We start from the raw sequence: 19289 nt of genomic DNA on the forward strand, positions 1-19289 counted from the left end.
CAGCATAGGTTTTGGCATAAACAGACTTATAGGCCAATGAAACAGAATGGAGAGCCAAGAAAACAAATTTGTGCATATATGGTTAACTAATCTTTGACAAGGCTGCCAACAACCTACATTGGGAAAAGGCTAGCCTCTTTAACAATGGTGTTGGAAAAACTGGATATCTTCCTGCAAAATAATGAAACTGGACCTTATGTCAAACACAAAAATCAAGTCTCAATGGATTAAACATTTTAATGAAAACCTGAAACTATAAAATTGCTAGCAGAAAACATGGAGGAAAAGCTTCATGACAATGGTCTTGGCAATAATTTCATGGATATAATACCAAAACACCAGCAAAACCCAAAAATAGATGGGTGGGAATAAATTAAACTAAAAAGTGTCTACATAGCAAAGGAAATAAGACACAAAAGGCAACCTACATAAGGGAAGAAAATATTTATAAACTATCTATTTGATAAGGGTTAATATCTAAATTATATAAGTGACTCACATGTCAAAAGCAAAGAAATAACCTAATTTAAAAATCGGCAAAGAACTTAAATAGACATTTCATCAAAGGAGACATACAAATGGCCAACATGTATATAAAAAGGTGCTCAACATTACTAATCATCAGGGAAATATAAATCAAACTCACAATGAGCTATCTCAAATCTGTTAGAAGGACTATTATGATAAAAAGAACAACAACAACAAAAGTGATAACAAGTGTTGATGAGGATGTGAAGAAATCGGAACTTTTGTACAATGTTGGTGGAGATGTAAAATGGTGCAGCTGTTACAGAAAACAGTCTGGAACTTCCCCCTCAAAATTAATAATAGAACTATCACATGATCCAGCAATTCTACTTCTGGATATATATCTTTAAAAAAAATTGAAATTACTTTCTTGTGGAGGTATCCTCACTACAGTGTTCACTGCATCATTAGTCACACTATCCAAGACATGGAAACAACCTAAGTGTCCACTGATGGATTAAAGCATAAAGACAATGTGTTATATACAATACAACAGAGTATTATTGTAGTAGAGTATTACTGTGTTGTATTATGTATAGACACACAATAGAGTATTATTCACCTTGGAGAAATTGGGCTTTATATAACAACATGAGTAAATCAGGAGCACATCATGCTAAGTGAAATAAGCCAGTCACAAAAGGACAAAACTATTATTTCAAATTTATGAGGTACAAAAAACAATCAAACTCATAAATATAGAGTAGAATGGTATTTGGAAGGGAGTAGGAAATGGAAAGGTGCTGTTCAGTGGGTATGGTTTCAATAATACAACAAGAATAGGTTCTAGAGATCTGCTGTACAACTTTGTGTCTATACTCTATTGTGTACTTAAAAGATAGATCTCAATGTTGTTCCTGTCACAATAAAAAATAAAATAAATCTAAAAGATATTTTTAGAAATTAAAAATCACTAACTCAAATGTATAGTGAAGTGTTGAGTACTGAAATTTCATTCAACCAGACCTTGATTTAAAAAAAAAAAAAAAATCATAGTTTTTATGTTCTCAGTTCAGTTTAGTTCAGTCGCTCAGTCGTGTCCAACTCTTTGCAACCCCATGGACTGCAGCATGCCAGGCTTCCCTGGCCATCACCAACGCCCGGAGCTTACTCAAACTCATATCCATTGAGTCAGTCATGCCATCCAACCAGCTCGTCCTCTGTTGTCCCCTTCTCCTCACTCCTTCAATATTTCCCAGAATCAGGGTCTTTTCAAAAGAGTCAGTTCTTTGTATCAGGAGGCCAAATTATTGGAGTTTCAGGTTCTGCATCAGTCCTTCCAATGAATACTCAGGATTGATCTCCTTTAAGTACGGACTGGTTGGATGTCTTTGCAGTCCAAGGGACTCTCAAGAGTCTTATCCAACACCACAGTTCAAAAGCATAAATTATTCTATGCTCAGCTTTCTTTATAGTTCAAATCTCACATCCATACATGACTACTGGAAAAACCATAGCTTTGACCAGACGGACCTTTGTTGGTAAACTAATGCCTCTGCTTTTTAGCATGCTGGCTAGGTTGGTCATAACTTTTCTTCCAAGGAGCAAGCCTCTTTTAATCTCATGGCTTCAGTCACCACCTGCAGTGACTTTAGAGCCCCCCAAAATAAAGTGTGTCACCGTTTCCCTTGTTTCCCCACGTATTTGTTATGAAATGATGGGACCAGATGACATGATCTTAGTTTTCTGAATGTTAAGTTTTAAGCTAATTTTTTCACTTTCCTCTTTCACTTTCATCAAGAGGCTTTTCAGTTCTTTTTTTGCTTTCTGCCATAAGTGTAGTGTCATCTGCATATCTGAGGTTATTGTTATTTCTCCTGGAAAACTTAATTCTAGCTTGTGCTTCATCCAGCCTGGCATTTCACATGATGTACTCTGCGTATAAGTTAAATAAGCAGGGTGACAAAATTCAGACTTGACGTACTCCTTTCCCTATTTGGAACCAGTCTGTAGTTACACATCCAGTTCTAACTGTTGCTTCTTTACCCGAATATAGATTTCTCAGGAGGCACGTCTGGTGGTCTGGTATTCCCATCTCTTGAAGAATTTTCCACAGCTTGTTATGATCGACACCGTCAAAGGCTTTGGCATAGTCCATAAAGCAGAAGTAGATGTTTTTCTGGAACTCTCTTGTTTTTTTTTTTTTTGTTTGTTTGTTTTTTTTGTTTGTTTTTTTTTTTTAATGGCCAATGGATGTTGGCAATTTGATCTCTGGTTCCTCTGCATTTTCTAAATCCAGCTCGGACATCTGGAAGTTCATTGTTCACGAACTGTTGAAGCCTGGTTTGGAGAATTTTGAGCATTACTTTGCTAGCATGTGAGATGAGCGCAAATGTGTAGTAGTTTGAGAATTCTTTGGCATTGTCTTTCTTTGGGATTGGAATAAAAACTGACTTTTTCCTGTCCTGTGGCCTCTGCTGAGTTTTCCAAATTTGCTGGCATATTGAGTGCAGCACTTTCACAGCATCATCATTTAGGATTTGAAATAGCTCAAACTGGAATTCCATCACCTCCACTAGCTTTGTTCATAGTGATACTTCATAACAACCACTTAACATCACATTCCAGGATGACTGGCTCTAGGTGAGTGATCACACCATCGTGATAACCTGGGTCATAAAGATTTTTTTCTGTATAGTTCCTCTGTGTATCCTTGCCACCATTTCTTAAAATCATCTGCTTTTGTTAGGTCCATGCCATTTCTGTCATTTATTGTGCCCCTCTTTGCATGAAATGTTTTATTGGTATCTCTAATTTTCTTGAAGAGATCTCTAGTCTTTCCCATTCTATTGTTTTCCTCTATTTCTTTGCACTGATCACTGAGGTTTTCTTATCTCTCCTTGCTATTCTTTGAAACTCTGCATTCAAATGGGTATATCTTTCTTTTACTCCTTTGCCTTTCATTTCTCTTCTTTACACAGCTATTTGTAAGGCCTCTTCAGACCTTTTTGCTTTCTTTTTCTTGGGGATGGTCTTGATCACTACCTCCTGTACAATGTCATAAACCTCTGTCCATAGTCCTTCAGGCACTCTGTCTATCAGATCTTATTCCTTGAATTAATTTTTCACTTCCACTGTATAATCATAAGGGATTTGATTTAGGTCATACGTGAATGGTCTAGTGGTTTTCCCTACTTTCTTCAATTTAAGTCTGAATTTGGCAATAAGGATTTCATAATCTGAGCCACAGTCAGGTTCTGGTCTTGTTTTTGCTGACTGTATAGAGCTTCTCCATCTTTGGCTGCAAAGAATATAATCAATATGATTTTGGGACTGACCATCTGGTGATGTCCATATGTAGAGTATTCTCTTGTGTTGTTGGAAGAGGGTGTTTGCAATGACCGGTGTGTTCTCTTAGCCTTTGCCCTGCTTTTTTCTGTACTCCAAGGTCAAATTTGCCTGTTACTCCACGTATTTCTTGACTTCCTACTGTTGTATTCCACACCCCTATAATGAAAAGGACATCTTTTTGGGGTACTAGTTCTAGAAGGTCTTGCAGGTCTTCATAGAACCATTCAACTTCAGCTTCTTCAGCATTACTTATCGGGGCATAGACTTGGAATATTCTGATATTGAATTGTTTGCCTTGAAAGGAACAAAGATCATTCTCTCCTCTTTGAGACTTCATCCAAGTACTGCATTTCCAACTCTTGTTAACTCTGATGGCTACTCCACATCTTCTAAGGAATTCTTGCCCACAGTAGATGTAACGGTCATCTGAGTTAAATTAATCCATTCCAGTCCAGTTCAGTTCACTGATTCCTAAAATATCAATGTTTACTCTTGCCATCTCCTGTTTGATCACTTCCAATTTGCTTTTATTCATGGGCCTAACATTCCAGGTTCCTATGTAATATTGCTCTTCAGAGCATCGGACTTTACTTCCATCACCAGTCACATCCACAGCTGAGTGTTGTTTTTGCTTTGGCTCCTTCTCTTCATTCTTTCTGGAGTTATTTCTCCACTGATCTCCAGTAGCATATTGGGCACCTTCCGACCTGGGGAGTTCATCTTTCAGTGTCCTATCTTTTTGCCTTTTCATCCTGTTCATGGGTTTCTCAAAGCAAGAATACTTAAGTGGTTTGCCATTCTCTTTTCCAGTGGACCACGTTTTGTAAGAACTCTCCACCAGGATCCATCCATCTTGGGTGGTCCTACAGGGCATGGCTCATAGTTGTATTTAGTTAGACAAGGCTGTGATCCATGTGATAAGATTGGTTAGTTTTCTGTGATTGTTGTTTCCATTCTGTCTGCCCTCTGATGTAAATCTTTTATCCAATTTTCTGTTGATGGGTGGGGCTGTGTTCCCTCCCTGTTATTTGACCTGAGGCCAAACTACAGTGGAGGTAATGAAGATAAAGGCGACCTCCTTCAAAATGTTCCATGCATGCACTGCTACACTCAGTGTCCCCACCGCTGTAGCAGGCCACCACCAACCCAAACCTCCACCGGAGTCTCCTGGATACTCACAGGCAAATCTACATCAAATCTGCATCTCTTTTGGGGTCACTGCTCCTTTTTCCTGGGTCCTGGTGAACACAAGATTTTGTTTGTGCCCTCCAAGAATCTGTATTCCCAGTCCTATGTAAGTTCTGGCAACTCTATGGTGGGGTTAATGGCGATCTCCTCCAAGAGGGCTTATGCCATACCCAGGTCTGCTGTACCCAGACTCCCTGTCCCTGCAGCAGTCTACTGCTGACCCATACCTCCACAGGAGACACTCAAACACAGGTCAACACTCAAATTCAAAAAAACTCAAACACAAAACACGCAAACTCAGGCTTTATGGGGTCTCTGGGTCCTGGTGCAAACAAGGTTTGTTTGAGTGCTTTGAGCATCTCTGGCGTGTATGGGGTTTCATTCTAAATGTGATTTCACCCCTCGTACCATCTTTTTGGGGTTTCTCCTTTGCCCTTGGAAGTGGGGTATCTCCTCAAAATCTCTCCAGCACCATGCAGATGCAGCTCCAGTGCCAGCTGGAGATGTTTTAATAGTTTTTTTTGTTTCTTTTTTTTTTTTTTCCCCTGGTGTAATGGAACATTGGAGAATCTGAAGAAAGCAAGTGGAACTTCTTTGCAAAATTATTCACAGATGCAAAATACTTCAGTAAATTCTTGGAGGTTAATAAACCCAGACCTCTAAGATAAAGTCCAGATGATTCTTTTTCTGTCTTTTAAGATCTTCCATAATCTATGCCTAACTTTCCTTTCTTGTTTAATTTTATGCTATTCTCCAAAATATATCATTCACTTCAGCCAAATTGAAGTGAAATTTGCCATTTGAGCACACCATGTTTCAATTCCTGTTTCAAGGCATTGTGTTTGTCCTCCTACCTAGAATTAATTATTTTCCATATCTGCATCAAAATGCTATCCATCCTTAAGACTGATTTCAGACTGTGTTCCTACATGAAGCTTTCTACAGTTGCTCTGGTGAAAAGAATTATTTGTCTCTGAATGCCTATTGGTCTTAATGACCAATCAACTTAAACTATTTTTGCAATACACTCTTTTTTTACTGCCATAAAACTTTCCAAGTGGATGCAGTTTATCTCCCCAACAGTATTGTAAGTCTCTAGTGGGAGTCAGCCTCTATTACTTGTCTTTCATCTTCAGAGTGCCAGTTCAATAAACACTTGCTGAATGGAGGAAACAAACAAATATCAACATCTTAGTTAAACAAATATTTGTTGAACGTTACAACAGAATTCAGACCAAATTAAATAGTTGTGCTGCCCTAAAGTGCTATGTGATCATCTGTTAAACATGTAATTGCTGATTGGAATTGTTATAGCTAATATGATCAACATTCACCAAAAAAGGACATTTAAATGCCACTGTGTTGAAGCAATCTATTAATAGTTTTACAGGGAAAATGTGGACAAAAATATTTAACAGATAGCTTCTATTGACTGAGCTAGCACTGGAATGACCAAGAACAAATCACCTATGTTAAAGAACCGCTGAAAAAATTGGCAAGGCATTTAGTATGGCTCCTGAAGAAACAAGAGCGATAGACAGTATGTGAGGAGGGCAACAGTTTCCGTTCTGTCAAACAACATTTGAAAGTATGCAAAGGATAAGTCACTTTGACTAACAGTAACAGGCTAAGAGGGAGAAGGCAATGGCACCCCACTCCTGTACTGTTGCCTGGAAAATCCCATGGATGGAGGAGCCTGGTGGGCTGCAGTCCATGGGGTCGCTAAGAGTCAGACACGACTGAGTGACTTCACTTTCACTTTCCACTTTCATGCATTAGAGAAGGAAATAGCAACCCACTCCAGTGTTCTTGCCTGGAGAATCCCATGGACAGAGAAGCCTGGTAGGCTGCAGTCCATGGGGTCGCACAGAGTCGGACACGACTGAAGTGACTTGGCAGCAGGTGGCAGCAACAGGCTAAGAAAGATTAACCACGAGTAATGAAGCACTCACTTCTGATATCTTCAATAATATGATCACTGGTATTGTTCTCCTTCAGTGCAAAGGCTAGTGGTATGTATTATATCTATACATTGATTATGGAAATGCATATTTTATAATGTTTTCAGAGCAAAAGCTTATGCGGGATACATTTTCAGTAATAACTTGTTCCATCCTAAAACATTAGATAATGAAAACTATTTGATTTAGATTTTCTCACTTTTAGTTACATTTTATTAGATAGTTCTTTTAAAGTCTATTTTTAAAATCTTAATTATTAGTCACTATGGATATACATTTTCACTCTCTTTAATGAACTTATAATCTTAATGGGATGTAATCACCATGAATAAAATATACTCAATGGCTGTATCTTTCATTTTAGCATGGAATAATAAAGATTTTTATGTATAGAAGTGTGTTTTATGTGTACCATTATTTTCCTTTGGAGATATAAACCACAGACAGCAATACAAAGAAATAGAAAAAACATAGAAGACTATGTTTTTATTTGAAAGCACCAAAAAATGTATGCCACTTCATTAGTATCCACCGTGTTCTGGAGTGATTCAAGGACTTCCCTAGTAGCTCAGTTGGTAAAGAATCTGCCTGCAATGCAGGAGACCCGGGTTTGATCCCTGAGTTGGGAAGATCTCCTGGAGAATGGAATAGCTGCCCACTCCAGTATGCTGGACTGGAGAATTCCATGGACTGGATAGTCCATGGGGTCACAAAGAGTTGGACTTCACTGACTGACTTTAATTCATTTATTCTGGAGTGACTGAGTTTCCAACTATGACTTTATCAATTATGATGCCCTTAAAAGTTGGTCCACACCAAATGTTACACATAATCAATATCATTGGGATAGGAACTGAAATTTCATTTAATTTTTAGTTGTTATCATAACTTTAGCTGATTTTCCTAGGATTGCCTTTAGGATATTATCTGGTTGCCAATATATAGGATTTTTCCATAGAAGAGGTTCAGTTCAGTCACTCAGTCGTGTCCAGCTCTTTGCAACCCCATGAATCACAGCACGCCAGGCCTCCCTGTCCATCACCAACTTCCAGAGTTCACTCAGACTCACGTCCATCGAGTCAGTGATGCCATCCAGCCATCTCATCCTCCATCGTTCCCTTCTCCTCCTGCACCCAATCCCTCCCAGCATCAGAGTCTTTTCCAATGAGTCAAGTCTCCGCATGAGGTGGCCAAAGTACTGGAGTTTCAGCTTTAGCATCATTCTTTCCAAAGAAATCCCAGGGCTGATCTCCTTCAGAATGGACTGGTTGGATCTCCTTGCAGTCCAAGAGACTCTCAAGAGTCTTCTCCAATACCACAGTTCAAAAGCATCAACTCTTCGGTGCTCAGCCTTCTTCACAGTCCAACTTTTACATCCATACATGACCACAGGAAAAACCATAGCCTTGACTAGACGGATCTTTGTTGGCAAAGTAATGTCTCTGCTTTTGAATATGCTATCTAGGTTGGTCATAACTTTCCTTCCAAGGAGTAAGCATCCTTTAATTTCATGGCTGCAGTCACCATCTGCAGTGATTTTAGAGCTCAAAAAAATAAAGTCTGACACTGTTCCCACTGTTTCCTCATCTATTTCCCATGAAGTGATGGGACCGGATGTCATGATCTTAGTTTTCTGAATGTTGAGCTTTAAGCCAAATTTTTCACTCTCCACTTTCACTTTCATCAAGAGGCTTTAGAAGAGGTATTATGTTGGTGCAAAAGTAATTTTGTTGAACTTTGCCATTTGATACTGGAATACATTCTTAAATGACTGTGGTTATGTTATACATCATTTTATGCACATTTCTTGCTTTATGGTTTTGCTAATGAATTATTACTTTCTGTTTACTTTGTATGCATTTTATACTATTGAAATGATGTCAGGAAAAAACAAATTCAAGCATTTTTCTTATTCTAGTTCAAAATGGGTCATAAAGCTGTGGAGACAACTTGCAACATCAACAACGCATTTGGCCCAGGAACTGCTAATGAACGTACAGTTCAGTGGTGGTTCAAGAAATTTTGCAAAGGAGACAAGAGCCCTGAAGGTGAGGAACACATTGCTCAGCCATCAGAAGTTGACGATGACCAACTGAGAACATCATTGAAGCTGATCCTCTTACAACTACACAAGAAGTTGCCCAAGAACTCAATGTTGATCATTCTACGGTCATTTGGCATTTGAAGGAAATTGGAAAGGTGAAAAAGATCAAAAAGTGGGTGCATCCTGAGCTGACTGCAAATCAAAAAAACTGTCATTTTGAAGTGTCATCTTCTCTTATTCTACACAACAATGAACCATTTCTCGATCAGATTGTGATGTGCGCCCAAAAGTGGATTTTATACAAAACCCAGCAATAATCAGCTCAATGGTTGGACTGAGAAGAAGCTCCAAAGCACTTCCCAGCCAAACTTGAACCAATAAAAAAGATTATGGTCACTGTTTGGTGGTCTGCTGCCCACCTGATCCACTACAGCTTTCTGAATCCCAGTGAAACTATTACATCTGAGAGATATGCTCAGAAAATTGGTGAGATGCACCAAAAACTGTAACACCTGCAGCTGGCACTGGTCCACAGAAAGGGTCCAATTCTTCTCCACGACATGTGTGTTCATGTACCTCATCTGCCATATTCATCTGAGCTCTCATAAATTGACTACCATTTCTTCAAGCACCTTGACAACTTTTTTGCAGGTAAAATGCTTCCACAACCAGCAGGACATAGAAAATGCTTTCCAAGAGTTCACCAAATTTCAAAGCATGGATTTTTTTTTTTTTTTTTTTTTTGCTACAGGAATACATGAACATTTCTTATTGAAAAAATATGTTGATTGTAATGATTCCTATTTTGATTAATAAAGATGCATCTGAGCCTAGTTATAATGATTTAAAATTCAGGGTCCAAAACTGCTGTTACTTTTGCACCAACCTATTAACAGCCCACTGATTCTGATTTGATATCCTTCTAATCAGTTGCCAAAGAACAAAAATAAGCAAAACAAATAACAACACGTATTAAATTCTTATAATTGGGTGGTCTCCTAGTATTTATTTATTAAATCTATTTATTGGCTATGAAGGAAAGTTACATGGGCTCAAAATAGCCTGGAGTAAAAACTCCCCTCCAGGTCTTCCCCACCATTCTACAGAAAACAAAGAACTCTCTCAACCTGCCCCCCCAAAAGAAATGGACATTAAGGTTGATTATGTCCAGCTCCCAGCCAGTCCAGCCTCTGGCTGATGTCCAAAATTCCTTGCCCCAGCCGTTTAAGAGATAACTACTCTGGACAACCTTGGAGAAGAACAGGCCCCCTTAAGACAGTAACTTTCCACATACATGCCTATATATACTTACTCTTTTCTTGGGTAAGTGCTGCTGCTGCTGCTGGTAAGTCGCTTCAGTCGTGTTCAACTCTGTGCAACCCCATAGACGGCAGCCCACCAGGCTCCCCCATCCCTGGGATTCTCCAGGCAAGAACACTGGAGTGGGTTGCCATTTCCTTCTCCAATGTATGAAAAGTGAAAAGTGAAAGTGAAGTCACTCAGTCGTGTCCGACTCTTCACGACCCCATGGACTGCAGCCTAACAGGCTCCTCCGTCCATGGGGTTTTCCAGGCAAGAGTACTGGAGTGGGGTGCCGTTGCCTTCTCCATGGTTAAGTGCAGCACCTCGCTAATCTGACTGCTGCCCCTTCTCACCTCATTAAGGGTGATCTGTTCCTGTAAAGTGCTGGTCTCATTCTTTTTCTGAATCTCACCTTCTCTAACTCCCTTACCTCACAGGATATCCTTTCCTAAAATATTGTACATTTTTAAAAAACAATGTGATAGTATAATGATATAAAGCACACACCCAATTTCCCCTATTATTAACATCTTACACTAGTCTGAACATTTGTTACAATTAATTAACAAATTTTCATACATCATTATTATCTTAAGTCCATTCTTTATTCATATTGCCTCAGTTTTTATCTAAAGTCCTTTTTTGTGTTCCGTATCACATTTATTCACCATGTCTTCCTAAGCTACTCTTGGTTGTTTCTGTTTCTCAGACTTTCCTTGTTTATGGTGACATTGACAGTTTAAGTACTAAAGACCAGGTTTTTTTTTTTTTTTTAAAGGTCCTCTCTTTTGGGTCTGTCTAATGTTATTCTCATGATTAGATTGGGATGGGAATGATGAGTTTTTGGAGGTAGAGGACAGAAGTTAAGTGCCATTCTCATCACATCATACCAAGTGTATATATTGTCAACATGACTAAGCAGTTTTCATGTTAACCTAGATTACCTGACTGAGACAAGTATTCTTCAGGTTTCTTCACTGTAAATGCATTTTTCCCCTACAACGCTTCCAGACCATACTCACTTTTTTAAAAGCTGAAACTGGAGCCTATTATACAGAGTGAAGTAAGCCAGAAAGAAAAACACCAATACAGTATACTAACACATATATATATGGAATTTAGAAAGATGGTAACGATAACCCTGTATGCGAGACAGCATAAGAGACACAGAAGTATAGAACAGTCTTTTGGACTCTGTGGGAGAGAGAAAGGGTGGGATGATTTGGGAGAATGACATTGAAACATGTATAATATCATAAATGAAACAAATCACCAGTCCAAATTCGATGCATGATACTGGTTGCTTGGGGCTGGTGCACTGGGACGATCCAAAGGGATGGTATGGGGAGGGAGGAGGGAGGGGGGTTCGGGATGGGGGAACACGTGTATACCTGTGGCAGATGCATGTTGATGTATGGCAAAACCAATATAATATTGTAAAGTAATTAACCTCCAATTAAAATAAATAAATTTATATCTAAAAAAAGAACTAAAAAAATCACACTGAATAGAAATATGATATTATGGAATTTGCAGTTATTATGGTATCCCAATGTTTCCCTGTTTTATTAAAACTTGTTGAATATTCAAAAAAAAAATAAAAGCTATCGCTATGTGCAGCCCACACGTAAGGCACAGTATTCAGCTCCACCTCCTTGAGGAAGAGTATGTACACAAATTACTTGGGATTCTTCTGCATAAGAGATTTGTTTTTTCTCTAATTAATTTATTTAGTTATTGATCGATATCAATACAAATTTATGAATGTTTATTATCACTTAGGTTTATAATACTTTTTTTGTTTATTAAAATTGTTCCAGCTTTGGCCATTGAGAGCTTTTTCAGTTGGCTCCTGTGTCCCTTCAACATAATCCCATGACTATTTTTTTTGAGGATTTTCTACTTTATGGCACATGATGTTTCAGGTTCAGCTTGTAGAGCACTGACTTATGTTTCTTTATTAAGGACTCAATGTTTCCCAATCCTTCACCTTGGTTTTAGTTTTTATCTCCTTCAAATGTCAGAATTTCACACTGATATACATATACACATACATGTATATATGTATATATGTGTGCCTATACGTGCATGTGTATATTATACATATATGTCAATAACATACATATAAACAGGGCTTCCTTGGTGGCTCAGACAGTACAGAATCTACCTGCAATGCAGGAAACCCGGATTCAATCCCTGGGTCAGGGAGATCCCCTGGAGAAGGGAATGGCAACCCACTCCAGTATTCTTCTCTGGAGAATTCCTTGGACGGAGGAGCCTGGTAGACTACAGTCTATGGGGTTACAAAGATTTGGGCACAACAGTGACTAACACTTTCCCTTTTCATACATGCATACACATTACATATTTGTGTACACATGTGTATGTGTGTGTGTATGTGTGTATATATATACATATACATATATATATATATATATATATAGCATTGAAACTATTTTTAATTATAAGGTCATAGGAAAGAAAAAAAAATATTAGTATTAAGGGGCCGATGTCTTAATGAAAGTCAGAAAGGAGATATACAAGTTTAAAAAATAAAGTCTAAAAGTATTAAATGTCTGAACATTTAGGCAATGTGTAGCAGGTCAATATAATCAATATGTTGCTCTTGAAATCACATATTAAGTAGCACCAGATACTTTGAGTTCTTTATTTAAATTTCCAAATGCACAAGGAAACTGATTCTTGTCTTTCAAATATCAGAAATAACAACTTCTAGGTGTGTAATCATAATAGTTAAAGAAACATGGTCCTAACATATTGCCAGATCCCTAGATAGAAAGGAGCCCCAAATTTCTCAAATATTAAATACATTTTAACTAATGTTAATTTAAATATATGCACAATACCACACTGCTAAGAATGAGTTATGAAGACCATGGTGCCTCACTCTCAGTAAATGGGCTGTGCCTAGCAAGGATTTAAAATCAACCAACAGAAGTTCCATTAGAAATTAGGAATATTAGGAAACATTGCACTATATTTAAATTATGTGTTAACATGCTCTAAAAATGCTGTTAGTTTAATAAAGCAATTGAATAACTTGTGTAGTTTTGTATGGTACATTTTAACCCATAGACAAAGGGATTTAATCTTAAACTTTATATAAACAACAATAAAATTGTAGTTTGTTCATTATTCTTTCCTTTGAAGTAACAGTTTCTACTCAGCAATGCAGTGTAAAATTAAGTAAAGCCTAACTCTAAACTTTATAAAGCCACATAATATTGTCTTGAAAGAAGATAAGCAACAATAACAGATATGCAATAAAACAGTACCCAAGAGAAAGAAGTGAACATTCTTTGAATTCAAAAATTTTCTTGGGAACATGAGAAAATACATGTATTTAGTGCTTGGCACATAGTAAATGTCTATAAAAGATGCTTATTATTTTTAACGTTGTGTTATTGTTGCTTTTTCAAAGCTATCTGCTATTAACCTCCGATTTGAAAGCCCTCCTCCAGCTGCACTAGCCTTCTTGTGTTTGAACATATGAAGCACATTCCATTTCAAGGCTCTTGAAATTGCCATTCTGTCTTTCTGGAAAGTGCTCCCTGTAAATACTCACATACCTTACTCCCTACTTTATGAGAAAAGATATTACAGTAAGCTTCATTATTTAAGATTTCTCTTATGCATAAATATTCCCCAAGCATATTCCATATTACAGGTGGATTTGTGTTGAGGATGAAGACACATAATGCATTTACTTTGGACCTATCTGGATTGTTTTGTGAAGAAAACAAATAAACCATCATGTGTCCACTTTCACAAAGGGCATGGGGCCTCTGTACCTAAAGCATATAGTCTACTGGCTGAATAGCCAGATCCCCAGAGGACAAAATGGCACCATGGTTAAAGGATGACTGGAAAGTCACCTCTGTGGCCATGAGGATATGCATGTGATCTTAAAGTCACTGTAATAAGCAGCAGGCAGGGCATATTTTTTATTTCACCACATAAATTGAGAATGTTTGAAACATTAATCAATGGATTGTGTGAGGAAATGTGGTATTGATTTGAATAAGTAAAAATATGAATGGAGGTTATGGACTCCCACGTGGCACAACAGCAGTAACCTCTCACTTGCTTTGACTTCTGTGTCAGACATCCTCATGACTGCCCTTTCACTTCATTTAGATCTCTGCTCAAATGTTACCTCATCAGAAAGGCCTTCCCTATCTGAAGTAGGATCCTTTCTTCTTTCTCTTCCTTCTAATTATTTTTTCTTCATACTACTTACAACTACTAAAGTACTACATTTGGTTTGTTTTTATTGTTTCTCTCCTTATTAGAATGTATACTCTATGAAAACATATTCTCTGTTTTGATCCTGATTTATCTCCAGTATGTAGAAGTGTACCTGACACACAATGGTGCTCAATATTTGTGGAATGAATTATTAATGAATTCTAAGTCTTATTCATTCAATCTCCCTTTCTTCAGGATATCACATTTTATAGTGACATCTTTCTTGTTGTTCCTTAGGCACACCTCACTTGAAAATCCAAAAGGTGTAAAATGGAGGGAATTTTGTTGCTTGTCTAACAGAGTAATACTGCCAAAGATACACAAAATCATAGATCATACAAATAACAAATTACACAAAAACATATTGGTTGAGGGTAGGACCCCAATTGCTGTCAATTCCTTAAAACTAAACATCCCTGTGAATCTTCAACTTTGTACTAGGGCATGTTGTTCTGGGCCCATACACAGATCATCAGGATTTTATTCCATGTTCTCAAGCACAATGAGGAGATAACCACATTTGTCTTAGCAAATGCAGTTGAACAACTTTATACTCCTGGGTACTTACTTACACAATCATCTCTTTATGAGCAGTTTATATATATATATATATATATATATATATATATATATATAAACTGTATAACAATATTCTGTCATATAAAATCATGATCATAATACACTGTCAAAATAATTTAATTTTTTGAATTCTAAGGATGATATAAGAAAAGAAAGGACATCAAGCAAGCTTGTTATGGGAAGCAAAGATGCAGAGTTAGTACATAACTAGGGCAAAAAGAGTCATACATGACTGAGCAACTGAACTGACTGAACTGAGGGCAAAAAGGAGATGGTAAATGAGCCTAGGCCTCTGATGACAGGCATACTGATACGTGCATACTCACAGTGTGGGACCATGATACAGAGCTGCTCCTAAATGAAATACAAACTTAAAATTCAATTACATAGAATGTATTTGAGTTTTAAAATCCCCTAGCCAATGTACTAATATAACTTTAATATCTTGGCTTTACTATCTGTTTTTAATTATATGTTATTCAACTATATTATATTTTAGTAAATTAGTCCATTCTCTATTCCCTGCAATATTTGTAGAAAGCAGGTTGACTTAAGGACCCTTACTTTTGCCCAAGTGTTAGAACTCACCTTGTGTTCTCCACACTGCCATTTTTATTTGTTATTTAACCACAAGAGTTCTACTGAGGAGATAGTAGGTTGCTGCCAACTTTGCAGGATCTTTTCCTCCTGCTCCCCAATTTTGCTTAAAAAGAGGCATTAGAGAAGTGGTAAATAAGAAAGTTCCTTATCAAACTTTTTTTACCCAAGATGAAATAATTCAGAATGGGTAATTATAGATTAATAAACCATCATTTTCAATTAATTAAGTGCTCAATTTACCTCTTCTCTTCAGCTTAAAATATTCCTGGCACATCTATAAAACCACTTCCTGTATTTATTTTAATAAAATATTAACTTTACACTGTAACCATAGAATATTTAATGGACGGTTTTTAGAATATGAACACTGTAAAGAATAAAAGGAGAAATATATTTTTAAAATATTACTTGCTGACACTTTATATTTGACATTTTATCTATAATTTTCATTTAGCATCTAACTTAACTTAATAAATATATTCTCATGCTGGAAAATCAATTTAAGGATCCTCAAAAAAATTTTGTCAGGAATTCACAGTGGATAATTTAATTTCCCTACAACAGTCACTAAGTCGTATCTGACTCTTGCGACCCCATGGACTGTAGCCCCCCAGGCTCCTCTGTCCATGGGATTTTCCAGGCAAGAATAATGGAGTGGATTGCCATTTCCTTCTCTAGGAGATCTTCCCTACCCAGGAATCAAATCCAGGTCTCCTGCATTGCAGGCAGATTACCGACTGAGCTATAAGGGAAGCCCACAGAACAGTCAGATGTATTTAATATTAACTTCCAAATTTAGAAGTTTTTAAAATTGCTATTCATGATAAGGAGAGATAATTTGAAAACCCCCTTCATCTAAAGTATGGACTACATATTATTTTCAAAGTCTAAGCATTTGTACTAAATACAACCTGTAATCCCCACAGTTATTTACATTTCATTATTTACATTTCATATAGAAAGCCTGAGTTCCTGTAAAACATCATTTTGCACAGTTGCTTTGCCTTTTGTCATAATATTATTATGTTGTTTTTTCTATTCATTATACTTAGAAATCATGGAAGCATGGAACTGTCAAGGTAGATATACCGAAAAAAACTTATCTAGAAGCAAATTTGCCAGTCTTTCTCATCTGCGCTTATGACGCCATATACCATAGTCCGCCAGGCTCCTCTGTCCATGGAATTCTCCAGGCAAGAATACTGCAGTGGGTAGCATGCCCTTCTCCAGGGGATCTTCCCAATCCAGGGATCAAACCTGGGTCCCCTGCATTGCAAGCAGATTCTTTACCATCTGAACCACAGGGGAAGCCCACACTTATAGACAGTATACAAAATATCTAGATTTCTAAATAAATTAGCATACCTTCACGTTGAACTGCTATAAAATTTAAGCCCTTTCACAAATATGTTTTCTACTATAGCCTTTTACACTGTAATTACATTATCAAAATCATTAGTTGTGTCTACATGTTGAGGAAATAAAATCTGATAATGAAAAAGGGAAAATAAAGTAAAAATACACTAGATTAAGTTATGCTGGACAGCATTAGAGGAGGGAACATACTTTTCTTCTACTCAAACAATACTGGTGTGGGACTTCCCTGGTGGTCCAGTGGTTAAGACTCCACCTTTCAATGCAGGATGTGTGGATTTGATCCCTGGTCTGGGAGCTAAGATCCCACATGCCTTGTGGCCAAAAAAAAAAAAAAAAAAAAAATATATAAAACAGAATCAAACAATACTGGTAGACACAAAAATAAAAATGAGGTCAAAGATTTTATGAGCTATACTTACACAATACTTTATTATCATTTCTTATTACATTTTAATATTTTAAAATAGTTGATATGTTCCATTTCCTACTTTAAGATCTCACTGCCATAAGCAGCATTTCATTACTTGTTTTATGTAAAATATTTTCATAAATGCAAACTAGCTATGGAACCTAATACTACTTGAAATAAATCTCAAATGCCAAAAGAAACTGTTCCATACTCTCACATAAAGATAATATTTATCAAGCATCAGTATGGCAACTATGTACTAAGGAATAGACAAGGATGTGCTGAGCAGTCAGAGTTGGCCTGACAAAGTCAGGAAGAGTTCTAGGTAATTCATCACAATTTTACAAAGAAAGAAAGAAACACAACAATCTGAACATTCAAGCCACAGAGGATATTTACAGAAAAGTAACAATTATAATAATTGCTAATCTCTAAAAACTGAAACAGAATTCTTAACAGAATCAGAATGGAATAGAGAAACTAAACTCACAACTCTAAAGCATATTTCCCCTTAATTACCAAAAGTATGTACTAAGGCTATATTCTTTTATAGACTTAGATAAGGGGATTACTTGAACACCCTGATTGGCTGCATACAAATTCAGAAATTATTATAACTTTTATTTAAACACTAAATTAGCACTTTAGAGGATAAGTTAATCTAAGCTATGACTTTGTTATGTGTTCAAAAACTCCTACCCTGCTGTAGAATCTTCTGTATTGTCATCAGCCATCATCTCCACATCGTGTGAGTGTTTCTCATAAGCTTCTTTGAACAAATTCCATGAAACCGCTTTAGGAGTATCTTCATTTGCTCGAAGATGTTCTATCAGTTTTCCTGAGTGCCAGTTCTGAAGGGCTCTTTGATGGGCAGGGGCCAATTCTGGCTCTGGTGGTAGTATGCTGTGGAGGACAGGACTGTTGCTTTTTTTCAGTCCATTTCTGTCCCGAGAGTGGTTCTTCAATCTGCCCCGAACCGGGGTCTCTCTATGCTCATATCCTTCCTGCTGAAGGCAGTTTCCAGTGTTGGGTGAGCCTTGAGAAGGATGACTAAACCATCTCCAGCGTAGCCTTAGGATCTGTTTCACATCAAACTCTTTCTTGCCAGACACTGACATTGTTGCAGGAGGAAAGACGAAAGCCTTCTCTCACAGAAGGGAAACAGCCTTTGTTATCTCGTTTCTCTGCCTCTTCTGTAGGACTAACAAAAGCACAAGTGTCGAGAGCAGTCTCTCTTGTTCCCCCCTCCCCCACTGTTTGTAATACACTGCGAATACTTCCAGCTTTCCAGCTGAAGCAGAAAGCGGCAGCTAACAGTGTAGGTGGGACCCCATACCGACAGGATGATGAGGTCAGACCTTAAACAAGTAAATCAGCTTAGCACAGGAAAGCAGCTACCACAACAGACTCCAGCTGCTAGATTTGCAAACTCCCAGCCTTCCCGCCTGGACTTGCAAATATCTAACCCAGCTCCTTCCTAACTGAAGTATAGTAGCTTTGGCTTTTAAGTCCAAGCAAGTGAAGAAAAGCAAAGTGTTTAAAAACACTTGTTTCTAAATTCCACTCACCCCACCCTCTGTCAGATATTATTTCCTGCCAGCCCACTTCTAAAAATGTGACATTTTGTCCTAGGAGAATTTGTAACAAGGAATTCATTATGATCTATTTTGGTGTTCTTATGGAAAATTTGAAAGTAGTTCATTAAGAAAAAGTACCTTGTCACCAGTCTCCTCATGCACAT

The 19289-nt window shown here is 37.4% G+C and overlaps 1 protein-coding gene across 1 annotated transcript in view; it reads right to left on the reverse strand.

Moving 5' to 3' along the window:
- Positions 1-18983, reverse strand: part of KLHL4 (kelch like family member 4) — a 125578-nt gene extending 106595 nt beyond the window's left edge. The window contains exon 1 of the mRNA XM_025276270.3: positions 18248-18983. Within this exon, the coding sequence (XP_025132055.3) occupies positions 18248-18666 (419 nt within the window). The 5' untranslated portion in view covers positions 18667-18983. The remainder of the gene's footprint in view (positions 1-18247) is intronic.
- Between the last annotated feature and the right edge of the window lie 306 nt (positions 18984-19289).

Source organism: Bubalus bubalis, chromosome X (assembly GCF_019923935.1).
Source record: "Bubalus bubalis isolate 160015118507 breed Murrah chromosome X, NDDB_SH_1, whole genome shotgun sequence".
NCBI lineage: Eukaryota > Metazoa > Chordata > Mammalia > Artiodactyla > Bovidae > Bubalus > Bubalus bubalis.